The sequence below is a fragment of the Haemorhous mexicanus genome, chromosome 9 (genome assembly GCF_027477595.1).
Source record: "Haemorhous mexicanus isolate bHaeMex1 chromosome 9, bHaeMex1.pri, whole genome shotgun sequence".
NCBI lineage: Eukaryota > Metazoa > Chordata > Aves > Passeriformes > Fringillidae > Haemorhous > Haemorhous mexicanus.
Genome location: NC_082349.1, coordinates 12,016,909 through 12,030,081, shown reverse-complemented (window position 1 = coordinate 12,030,081; position 13,173 = coordinate 12,016,909). Strand labels below are relative to the sequence as shown.

The window sequence follows — 13,173 nt, the reverse complement described above, 5'->3', positions numbered from 1 at the left end:
GAGTGGCGATGTGTTAGTTTAGCAAAATAATGAGAAAAGCTAACTGCAACATCTGGCAGAAGGAATATTTGCCACTAACAAAAACAATAAGGTCCCATCCTAGTCTTGTTCAATCTCATGTGAGAATCATATGCATTCAAACCTGCAGTGCTTTTATGGATGGTGTAATGTATCATCAGGGAACTGTATAGTTTGAAATTATTATTTTATCAGTATAGTTTTCATGTTTCTGGTAATTTTATTTTGTAACTATAAAACTTGTGAATATTTTGTAAACATTATGAACCAAGAGTAAAATTTCTTTAGTGTATGTAATCTTCCAAAAGAACCTATTTTAAATGTCATTAAAATGCAAAATTTATCATCAAAATAGCCAAACACAATATAAATATAGATTCTGCTTTATAAGCCTAAACCCCTAAATAATAACGTGTAGTACAGACAAAGATAATGGGAAATTTAGAAGTTTCCTGGGCAGAGAACATTTTAAGAAGGGTTTATGAAAGAATGGGATTTAAAAAGGGATGTGAAGACAGATGCAAGCTGCCTTCTTGAAAAACAGCCAAGCTGAAATAACTGAGCCAAAAAGAAGAGTAAAAGGATCTAAAAATTAAAATAAATGAATGGAGCTAGGACATTTAAAATTTTGCAGGTAAGGATAAAGTGTTGCATTGAATACTGTGAAAGAAAACCAATGAGCGATCCAATCATAATGAAAATTCAGTTTGGTTGGCCCTCATTTTGTCACTAGCTTTGAAATGTCACAAGAAAAGATATCTTTTGCAAGTAATGAGAAAAGAGGTGAGAACATTTGCAACTGCATTTTGTTGAATGACAACAGAAACACAAATTATCATTCTGTGCCAAGCTGCTTACAAATCTAGAGGGATGTTTGTGGTATTCATGAAGAAAATACAAGCAGAGTCATTGAAAAGTGGAAGACAGGAAGCAAAACATACAAAACCACCACCCTTGAGTATGGTGGTGTGATAGACAGATGGCTTTTTTTTTTTTTTTTTTAAATTCTAAGTCATTCTTTTAATGTTTATCCACAACACAGTAACAAGCACACAACCCTTATCCTTAGTACAGCATCCAAGCCTCAGGAACCTCCCATGCTTCAGTTTCTGCCCATTGTCTCTTGTCCAGTCACTGGGCACCAGAAAATGCCTGGGACCATTTTCTCTGCATCATCCCTTCAGACTTCTGTACACTTTGATGAGGTGCCCCTGAGCCTTCTCTTTTCCAGACTGAACACTCAGGTCTCTCAGCCTTTCCTTGTAAGAGAGATGGCCCAGTCTCTTAATTATCTTAGTGGTCCTTTGCTGGATGCTTTTAAGTATCTCCATATGATGTATTACTACATCCAGAATTAAACAGTATTCCAGATGTGACCCCTTACCAGTGGGGATGTGAAAATTATAGGGGAAAGATATACATAACTTCCCCCCCACCCAGGATTCTTCCTATATACAAAGAAAACTCTTATCAAAATTTAGTTTTTATATGTGGATTGGACAGGATCAGTAGAAGGGCTGATTTCAACATACTGTAAGGCTTTGTTGTTTTTTATTCTTAAAAACATTTCTTCATGGGGAGAACATTTGATTTGGCTGTAGTCATATTTCACACTTCTTATAATTTCATACTGCTCTTTTGAAAAGTTTTACTTCTTCTTAAATATATAGCAGATTTACTGTGCATTTTAGCAATTCCATTTGTCACATTTGCCAACATTTTTAAATTTATGGAGAAAACTCATCAATGCACAGTAATGGAAGATACAGTCTCTTATTACTACAATAATATTAATTCCTTTTTCCTAACCAGAAAGCAACATCTGTGTATCATGAATTTACTTATGTTGCACTTAAGAATCCATTTGCCCTATCTTTAAAGTGCCATCACCTTGTTTAGACAAATATACATAAACTAGAAAACTGTCTAGAGAGAAGCCATATATACAGAAAATTACCTGGTCTTCAAAGTCAAATTCTGTGTAAACAGCATCTCCAGAATCCATAATCAGACTGCAATCAAGTTCATTTGGCCCTAAAATAGGAAAGAAAATTAGAATTCAGAAATGGATTGAAAACTTTCACTTTATGTGGTGGAACACTATAGTATTTCCAAATGTCTGTATTTGTGCAAAACTGTGATCCAAGGAACCAACCCATTCAGGTTTGATGGAGTGTCCAGGTGAATGGTATTACATTAGCGAAGCCTTCAAAACATCCATAAAAGCTACTGCAGATCTTAATAAGGCAGGGCTGTGCTAAATAGTGAATTGTTTTAGCTTGATTGCATATTTATTGGGCAGGGTGTTCTCCATGTCATGACTTGCAATTTTAAATTTCCACACTCAAGGGAGAATACAAACCAGTTTAAGAAAGAGAAAGGAAATACTAATTTCTGATTAGCAGGTAAGAGTCCTTGAGTGGCGTTGATAGGGGACCAAAGCAGCACGCTTCCAGCAGCAATTGTCTCCATTTCCATCATCTTCTACCCCTTCCCAAGGAGTCTGTGTGGCTCTGCCCCTTCTCCTTGTCATCTTCCTGTGGCAGGACCAGGAAGAAGGCAGTCTCTTGCACTTGGGATGACAAAATCCAATTGCTGAGAAGCCTTGACCTTGCTGAGCTTCACCTTCAGCAGTTCAGCTGAAGCTGAAATTTAGCTTCAGCTGAACTGCTGAAGGTGCAGGACAACAGAAACTGATCTTGGTATTTCAAGAAGTCATGTAGGGGAGGAGTCATTGCTAAACCACATTGGGAGAATAAGCCATCAATAATGTTTCTATATAAACATAGGAAGGTTGTAACACGGTCATCATATTCTGGCACTGTCACCCCATTCAGATTATCTCAGTCCTGGGCAATAAAGAAGGAAATAAGGAAGACTCACCTGAGTCTTCTAGATGGTGCAGCTCTAAACCAAATACTGCACATATTCTAAACACATAAAACTTTCAATAGGCATGAGACTATAGAAGTCACTTTCACAGCATTAGTAAAATGAGAATAACAAAAATATTGTAATGATACACAGAAATGTAAAAATTATAACCAGCTGGCCACAGATGAGTCCAACCACTCACTTCATGTGGGGAGCAGCAGGTAACAGCAGGGGAAGTGTCAGCTGTGTTTTCTTTTGTCTCCTCATGTCCTTAGTGAAACAAGATCACTGATGAAGAAAACAACCCCCTCCTTCCTGGGTTACAGGTGGTTCTGCCTGGTACGATGCTCCTGCAAGCACTGGCACTGAGGGTACATAGATTTAAGCCTGTTGCTGACCTGGAGTTGTTTTCTCACCATTAGAGTTGTTTGTATGGGTGGCTTGCTGAAACAAGCACGATCAATAACAGATTTTGCAGTTTAATTTGTGCCAGATGCATTTATATATTATCTGGGTTTGTTTGCTTTAGAAGTTTGCATAGTAATAATCTATGTGGGTGGTGAAGTAAATACCCCAGACAGAGAGAATAGAGGAGAGGAGCTGGATGTCATGATGACCAAAAACTGTAACTGCATGGTACAAATGATGATTCCAGGGGGTCTTAGTTCGCAGTCCTTATCACAATAAATTAATCTTCAGTTTAACTTTCTGGACTACATAAGAGATAACTGGGAAAGATCTGCATCTACCATCTGATGGTGCTTTTGTTTTGGTTCCTCACTCCCCTGCCCCCACCCCCAATGCTCATGTATAGTTTTTCAGATTGCTACAGAGAAATTACAGAAGGGAATTATACTCCTGGTACAGCAGTGTCACCTGTACACATACAGCATGTTCTCTGGCATGTACACTTTATGGTCTTTTGAAAATACCTTTCTCTAAAAGATATATGCAAGGAAAATTATTTCCAGCTGCTGAAAGAATCTTAATTTTTTGATTTATCTTACACAGCTGACATCGCACTCTTAACACCGTGTCATTGTTGATAATATAATTTAACTAAGTCTCAGTTGTCACTGGCACTGGCCTACTCTGACACATCAATCACTACTAAAGGCACTTGTTGGCACTTTATTAAAGGCACTTGATTAACTGTCACTTAACTACCAAGAGCAGTACATATTCTTAGCTAGAAACATTAGTATGAAATATGGTGCTGCAAACTTAAATGTAAAGGTCAGGCTGAAAATGAATACTCATGCATAATGTATCTTAAGTGATAAAAGCCATAATGGTTATACAATTTTAATATGGTCAAGCATCTTAAAGTCTTTTTCCCCTGAATTAGAATACTGGTGTCCTTGGAAAAGCATAGCTTCTTCCTAGGGTATATTCAAGAAAAATTGAAAATCAGTCTTTTCTTTCATGGTTTAATGAAAACTAACAAATGCCGTAACCATCTATCACTGGACAATGCTCAGACTTCTTTACCCTTCTCAAATTGCCTAAAGACAAACCCATGAGAAATGAATTGAAGCAAGTGGCTACTCCCAAGACAAGATAAAGTAATTAAGGGACATATCAGAGTTCTTGCGATATCCCTGGTGCAGCATTAGTAGTTTGCTATGCTCCAGCTCAGTTTGTTGTTGGAGCGAGAGTATTTTGCTAAGGTTGGACTAAATCTTCCTAAAACGGGCCTTGCAGGGGAGAACAATGAGCTCATTAACTGTGGCTTGTGGGCAGGCAGCAGAGGCACACCAGGGAGCCCCTTGGCAAGGTACTGGCAGTCAGGAATACTGCTCTAGGCAGATCTCCAGACAAAGCTAAAGCCAAAAGGAGACCCTTGGAAAGTGTATAATTCAAAACTCAGCTCAGGTTTTCTAAATGTGAGTTTAAATCAGCAACACTTTACATAAAACCTGTGGCAACGTTTGTCTATCAAAGGTGAAATGCACAATGTTGTCTTGAGGAAAATAGGAGGACTGGTTAAAGTGTTTGGAAGCAAACATGCCCTGCTACTTTCAATGAGACTGCAGGCTGCACATCTCATGTCTGACAACAAAATAGTTGATCATAAATAAGTTTTATTGCCTTTTCTGAGCAAGTTGCATTGTTTTTCTTTTGCTCAGTCGGTACCATGAGAACTAGGCTATAGAAACAATTCATACTTGTCTATTAGGTGGAAAGGCTTACAGTCTGATTTGTCTTAATTCCTTCAAAAGGGTGTCCCATTCCACCAAATAATCTCTTGACTCAGTTAAGCTCTTGGTTAACTTGGAGCCTTCCTGTGCTTATGTGAATGTTTAGGAATGGATCCGAGTAACTTTATCAATTGCAAAAGGGGAAACTCAAGTTAAAAATTTAAGAAAGCCCATGAAAGTTTGACTGCCATAGAGAAATAACTTGCCAGCACGTGATCTGAAAAGGTAACCTTAGGGCTTAAAATATGTTTCCTTGATTGCAGGAATAAAGTTAAGGCAAGGGACACCTGGTCACTTTCATGTGCCCTGTGTTTTCCTTAGAGGAAAAAAGAGAGGATTTTATTAGGTGCAGTACTGCACAATTAAAAAAAAAGCAGTTGAAAGTTTTTATTAAATCCCCATTACCTGAATCATCAGGTCTCTGGGGAGGAACAGGCTAAAATACAAAAAAGCAGAGAGCTAGAATGCACTCCCTTTTTTTTGCCATGTTTTGTCCCTTGACACTGAAGGCATCTTTCATAAAAACTTGTCTTGTGAGGAATCCAAGAGGATCCAGTGACACAGCACAGAGGGACAAGGTTAATAAAGGTAGCTGCAGTTGTACAAGGATGTGCTGACAGGTGCTACCCCTGCCAAGTCTGACAGTCCGGGACAGTGACACCCCTGCACCAGAGGGGTGCATGGCTGTGCTCAGTCACTTCCTTCACCATGAGGCTGTACTTTATGTTTTATGCAGTATTTTACATAATGTTTGTTGCTCCTAAACTGAATTGCACAATATTGATCATGGAAAGCTGAGAGAGTGTGGCTGTTACAGGCAGGTGTGTAATTCCTACCACAGAGACGCACCCCAAAGCCCAGGGGATCATGGCTGTAAAGTCTCTGGTCCTATGAAACATTTCAGTGTTTTAAGCCTGGGTTCATGGCACTTTCTCTGAAAATGTGTTCATCCTTAAGTTCTCACAAATGCAAATGTCAAGCATTGCTTTTTCAGAGTTCACTAAATTCATTTATACAATGAAAATAGACTGTACTGATCTGTCTAAATTTATCTGCAGTTGACTTCACTTCCCATCACAAGGTAACTGTGACCCATCATGCAAATTAATTAAGTCTGCTCCTTGGACCATTTATGTTTAGCAAATTAGCTAATGAATTTCTGATCTTTGCTTAAATACATTACTTATTTTGAATCCTGCTAGCAATTCTATTCAGTATGGTTCATTGGCTCAAATATGCCCATACTCGTATTTTAACAATGATAGTATTCACAGTTCAGCACTGACTGTTATAAAAGCAATCTAAGCCTATCCCATGAAACATACTTCTTCTCTTAATAACATGTTTAAACTCAATAAAATAAAATTGTCTTTTTATGTTATGGAACATGCTGTGAAGCACCATCTAATAACTCAATTAATACATGTTGCATATAAGCATTTGGGCAAGACAAATGCTTAGAAGATAAATTTCAAGTGGAATATCATAGAAATAATTTGTTGAAGCACTGATTAGCATTAGAATGATTACATTTTAATTTTCCTCTCAGTAAGATGCTTCTAATGCAAATTTTATTGCAACCTTACGCTGTTGAGTTTCATGACAGGTTGTTGCTCTTGGCAACGGTCTTAATATGTTGTAGAAGGCAACAATGAGAAAATTGTACTTTCATCTATAAACATTTTAGTTGTTTTCTTTTGGTACATATTGTCACAAAGTTGATTACAACTGGATTTTACAGTTATAACATGAATTAGATTGATGTGGAGGCATGAAAATATTTTAAATACTATGCTTATGTTTGCTACAAGGAACTACAGTATACTGCAATATAATTCATAAGATTAGAAGACAAGAAGTGAGATCAAGACATGCTGGAATTGCAACCTCTGGAAATTAAACACCTGGTCTCATAGAAGCCCTTACAGAACCCTCAAATCTCCTTATTATTTTCAATGTTCAAAGTAGGCACTGATTAGGTGAATGTGGCATGGCATCTGCTCATGGCTATCCAATTATTTTGGTGAGGGATTTATTAAACAGATCAGACTTTCGAGGAACTGACTGGAACTCATCCAGAATCACAAACAGTTTGTGCAAATTGCTTAGCTCTTGTCAAGCTGTTTGTCAGAGCTTGCACCTTTATGACACTTCTTTCCTCTTCCTCCTGTCCAGAATTTAAATTAGTTAGGGAATCCAGAAGCAATTATCAACACAATGTTGTACAGTGGGAATGCCATTTTAGGTTTGGGATCAACCTGTTGCCTCTATGAATAAGGCTAAGCACAAAAGAAATGTGTGCCACCTAACAGAGAAAGAAAGTCATCTTTATTCTCGTGCCTCTTATCTCGAGGGTGACCACTAGAATCCTGTGGGCTTTTTAGCTGATGCACTTCTTATAATTCTCATCATCCTCCCCAACCCCAGCTCCCCTTGCATTCACTGCCCTTGCCCTCCCCACCTTGGTACTTCATCTTTATCTCATTTAGAACATTATCCAAAATGTCTTTTTGTGTGCTGGTTCAGAAGATATTTATGACATCATCTACATAAGTAAATCTAATAGATAATTTGAAAAACAGCCAGGGATGCCAATGTAAAAAGAAGAAGTTGTGAGGTTACCAAGGAACATTCCTCTGCTGCCCTCAAGCAAAACATTTTGGACAGATGTTAAGGATTTTCAGCACTTTGATTTTTAGCTTCAATTCTTTTGCAGTCCTTTGTATCTCAAAGGCTTTACTTTGAAGATATTCAAGCCTCAGTAAGCATAACTAATAAATAAACAAATAAATAAAATCCCCAAACACTTGACTTATATTCACACACCAATTATTAGGGAGGATGTATGATCATTAATCTCACAGGACTGATTTTCTGGTGAACACCAAGGTATCACTGGAACTGAAAGAGCTGACAACTGAAATTGAAAACTTATCTGATTTTTGTATTAATTGTATAGCTTAGTGGACTTGCCACAGTATTTCAAGGTTAACTCATAGATAAACAAGTTGTTGGATAAGCTATATGAAGTTTCCAAATATAAAGAGATTTTTTGTCCCTGATTGTGCAAATGTTTGAGGTCGGTCAAGACTGCTACAGTACCTACATCCAAAATTGAAGAATATGAAAGAGGCATCCCAATGTCAAATGCAGTACAATAAATATGGTTTTTTAAATCTCACATTAACTCACCTGCTGCAGTCTCTTTGTTTGCAAATAGTTTATTGTCAACTGCAGAACTTATGTCAGAGAACACTTCTTCTTCATCTCTGTCTGCGTCAAACTAAAAAAAAAGAAAAAAAGTTGGCAATCAGGCAGCGCTTACTACTTGGCTGAACAACATGTACTGTGATTTCTCACCCCAAGCCTTCCTGATAGGAACCTTTCTATTTTAATGTGTGCAGTCCATTGTTTTAGGTATGAATCATTTAAATTTTTACTTTAATTTTGTAAAGTTTTTTCTAGGCTCTGTCTGTCAGGTTTCTTTTTATGGCCAGGTGATGGTGGCAGGGGGGAAGTTCTGCTACAGTGACATGCTTGACAGTGGGTTTGTGTTTTTCCTTATTGTATTTATGAATTTTTATTTATTTAGATCATCACATATTCAGATAGATGAGCCTACTATAAATATCAATATATGGAGTTTTCTGACTGGTTCTAGAAATGGAGTTTGAGAGTCTGACCTGAAGACCCCTCAGAAGCTCATCCTGCAGCAGTCACCATCTGTCTGGGCAGACATTTATCATCTTGAGAAATTATTCTGCCATTTAGTGCTTGCCATAACTCAAAGCACTTAAAAAAAAAAAATCTAAAGCAGAATTTTTTTTGTGTTTACCTATTAGAGGGATTGCACTTTAACTTGTGTCAAAACCAAGACTTGTGGAAGAATAGGTCTTAAATAAAGCTGTTAATATAACAACTGTTAATAAAATAAAACTCTTGGGCAATTTATTATCAATACACAAGGAGCAGCTTTGGAATGTCCTTGTTGATAGGAAAAGAGTGCTCCTAATGTGTGCTAGGGAAGACATATATCATCTTTGTGGGCATGTGTATACATAAAATCCAGTAAATTGTAATCAGGTTGTGTCTGATCATTATTGTGTAGGTCCCACCACACTTGAAGAGACGACAGACTTGCTTTCTCATTAATAGCATTCCTCTGAATAATCCAGTTCACCACAAAAAAACCACATGATCAATCCCAAAATGTTCTGAAGGTTCCAAGAATTTGAAACACTAACTTTCCTATTCAAAGAACACCAGCTGTGCTTCAGCATTCTGAAAAGTCTGGGCTTTGTAATGAAAGCTTAAATTGTCACCCAAAGAAAACCAATTATTTGAAGCTTGCACATAGATTCAGTATTCCCCTCACAAAATGAGAATTGTAATACCCTGAGCCACAGGAAGGCAAGGTAGCTTCCATGGAAAAATTATTTTTGAAAGAAACTAAGTAACCTTGTGAGTTCTGTACTTCACTGAAATGCTAAATATTTTAAAATTAAATCCTTTGGTAACTAGTGGAAGCTTGAATAAAAAATAAATGGTACTCAAACAACCCTAGTCACACAGAACAAACAGCAGTAAAACTTGTATGCTTAGCAGAACCTGTCTAAATCCATAGGTTGCTTTCCTCACGGAAAACAAATCCCTACTTTCTTCAATACATAGTTCTTTGCAACTAAGTCATCTAGGGGTATCTTAAGGGATGTCTCAGTTTAATTATAGTCAAGCCTTGTGTTTTATAGAAGTGTAACTTTATTAAGCATTACCTGTATTGTTGTCTGCATTGTTATACTCTTTACCAGTGATGCAGGAAGAAGCAAAGCGTTTCTTGCCTGTGTGGCCAAAGGGGTTTGAGGTCTGACCTTACTTTATGGCATGTCCCTCCATGAGGCACTAATGGTGTTTTTGTTCTATGCTATGTCTGTTTTGTTGGGGCAGGAAAAGATTAGGGAGGACCTCAGTGGATAGGAGCATCCCATTTGGAAAACAATCAAAATCTCTGAAAAGTTTCACAAACCTTCCTAAAGTATATTGGGAGGTTGTACTTGGTTTCATTTTTTTAAAAGTAAACGATGACTGGCTTAATGATGAATTATCTGGAAAATTTATCTCATTTTCACATGAGCATTGTTGAATTGCAGAGCCTGTCACTGGCATGGTGTTATATAAAAAGGATGAAAAATATTTTCTAGATCTTCTGTATTGTAAATAATAGCCTTAGGAAATGCAGGTGGTGTTGCTGCTGGCAGAAAGAAAATTATTATTGTTTCTAAATAAGCACCCAACAAATCCGAGCCAACAGAAGGAGCTCCACAGAAAAATTGTCTGAGTTATTGAAAATTGCAAATCTCACTGGTCCATGATGATAAATGGAGGTTTGGTAGTACCATGTATTGAGTTAAAAAAAAAAGTGCAGCATTTTTTCCTCACATCTGTCAGGGGACAAACATCAAGGAAGCTGCAGTTAACTAGAATTTTGGGTGAGGGTGTCACTCAGCCTGGCACTGCCCCTTCAGGGCTTTCTCACCTCCAATGAAACTGCTGGTTTTTGCAGGTGATTTATCTAAAACATTCCCAAAATAGGGGGAGATGCCACTAGCCCTTCAAACTGGAGTACAGGAAAGCTAGTAAGACTTGCAGGAAATTCTTGTTTGTGCAGGTTGAAATAAAGTTAGAAATGGAGAAAGCATAAAAAAACCCACAAGCAAACTTGTAGTTAAATAACAGTTAAATAACATCTACAACAGTAGATGAAAGTTCTCTCTATTTTCAGACAGGATAGATGTCAATGAAAAGAAAATAAGCCATGTCCAAATTAAACATAACACAACTTTGTGGTGTTTGGCACCGGGGTGGAGGCTTCTGGACACTCGATGCAGTGCCAATATCCACAGCTGGTAAACTGAAGGGGCTTCCAGACAGCCTATAGCAATGATCTTTTCCCTGTACCTTTCCATGGGAAAGAAAAATTTTATAAGTTTTTATATCCAGAAGACAAAATTTTAAGATGCAAGTGAGACAAAGTCAGAATGGAAGCAAACAGCAAAATTTCTTCTGTCATCACTGTCTTTACTGTGTACTTTATCACAATTTGCAATGGATTCCCCGTTATTCGAAAATTTTAGAATATTCCTAAAAAGAAATATATTAATAAAATTAAACTAGGATCTAATTCAGGGAAGTCTGCAGTATTGCCCTACATAGCCAGAGCTGTCGCTTTGGGCTTCATAGTCCATTAACCAGGTCCATGGAGGTGAAACAGAATTGTTGTTTAGGAAGTGGAAAAATTACCCATCTATTATCACCTGCCTTGAGGAACAATTTTTTCTTAAATTAAAAAAAAGGTTTATCTGCAGAAAAGAGAACATGGCTTCTTGTACCATGGTTTTGCCACGCTTTAAGAGTTGTCTAGTGTGGAAGCCAGATTGCACCACTGTCCCTTAAGTGTTGGTATTTTTGGTTGAAAAGTTGGCAAACTTAGTAAAATAAGGAGAGTTATAAGATTGAGGAAGTTATAATGATTTTCAGCAGCTACAAATGTGACAAGAACACACTGTTATTATTCATCCTGATTTAGGCAGGGATTTGCTCCTGAAGGACTGAAAACAAATAAAAACTGGTTCTATTTTACCCTTGGTAATACTAAAAGGTGAAGTGAGACACTGTTGAGGGATAGGTGCTGCTTTACCAATTTTGGACACCCACAAAGAAATTCCTGCATTATTGCTGTTCCATCCCTAGTTTGCTTCTCTTAATGATTACTATTGACTTGTGCAGTTACTTCTAGAGGGAGTGGAAAAATCAAAAGAAAAACACCAGCAACATGGGAAAACAGCAAAGAAATGTGAGGAAAAAGATGTAAGGTAGTATAATAACCATTGGGATGAGGGGTGAGAAAAATTAGTTGAAGACTGGTATAGGAAAACCAATAAGCAGAGGCACTGAAATGAAGCTGGAATGTGCAGACTGGGAGTTCAGGGAACTGTTCTAATACTATAAATAGTATAATAGAATATATTACATAATAAATACTATAATACTATTATAAAGTATTTTTAGTGATCCACTTAAACAAAACCAAAAAAACTTTCAAAACACCACAAAATGGTGGAATGAGGACATAGGGGAGAGATATTTCTCTTTATTCCATCCTTTATTTCTAATGTTTTCATTCTTACCCATCAAATACTCCAAAATCTCAGATTAATTTTTTATATTATATTTTACCACACACACACAAAAAAACCTGTAACTGAAATTACACTAGAGCTCTCCAATGATTTTTAAAATATTATGCAATTAGCAGAGGTCACAAATTGGTATCAGACAGAAATTTAGAACAAAACTGACCTTGAGATATCAACAGCATTATTACAATCCTAAGGAATACTCTGGGTTATCTAAAACAAGCACCTTTTTTTTTTTAATGCAAGAGTTCCAAAGAGGGTTTACAAATAATTGCAGAGTCCTCATACGTGTATCATTAGTTTCTCAAGTTCCACTTGTATGGAAGGATCTGCTGCTGTCAGTGTTACTTGTAAACAAGCATGGGGGTAAATGTTCTCCAGCCCTGAGTGGAGCTGACAGTTCTGCAGCAACTGCTGGTACCTTTTCTGTATCCCAAACTCATGTACTCAAAATAGGTGCTATTTAAAGCCACTAATTTTGTATTTTTTCTATTTTTCTATTCACAGACTCCTTTCTATTAATTTGGCAGTCCATAAACAATGACATTATTACAAAACACAGGCTTGGGGGGGTTTTTGTTCTTAAAGTGATTTTCTCTTATTTCAAGCTAAACTCAACAATTTAGTGCCACGGCACACAGTTGTGGAGGTGTTGTGGCAGTTTCCCTCCCCTCACAGTAAAACTCCCAAGCCAGCTTCCATACTTGGAATATTGAACAGAGCAACAGCGAGGAAATGGTAACTCTCACATGAAGGAGCAACAGTAGCAGAAGTAATAGCCTGTCTTTGTACATTTATGTGGGGTAATAGCTTTTGATAGGTAGACAGAGGGAGAACTTCTGTCTTTATGCTGTGATCATTTGAGCAACACCCTGACTTATAGCAGT

General features: G+C 37.3%; 1 protein-coding gene across 1 annotated transcript in view; it reads right to left on the bottom strand.

Annotated features, from left to right (window-relative positions):
• AK5 (adenylate kinase 5) overlaps positions 1-13,173 on the bottom strand; it is an 82,884-nt gene that overhangs the window by 35,971 nt on the left and 33,740 nt on the right. The window contains exons 7-8 of the mRNA XM_059854057.1: positions 8,286-8,376; positions 1,976-2,052 (exon numbers count right to left, since the gene is read on the bottom strand). Coding sequence (XP_059710040.1) covers positions 1,976-2,052; positions 8,286-8,376 — 168 coding nt within the window. The remainder of the gene's footprint in view (positions 1-1,975; positions 2,053-8,285; positions 8,377-13,173) is intronic.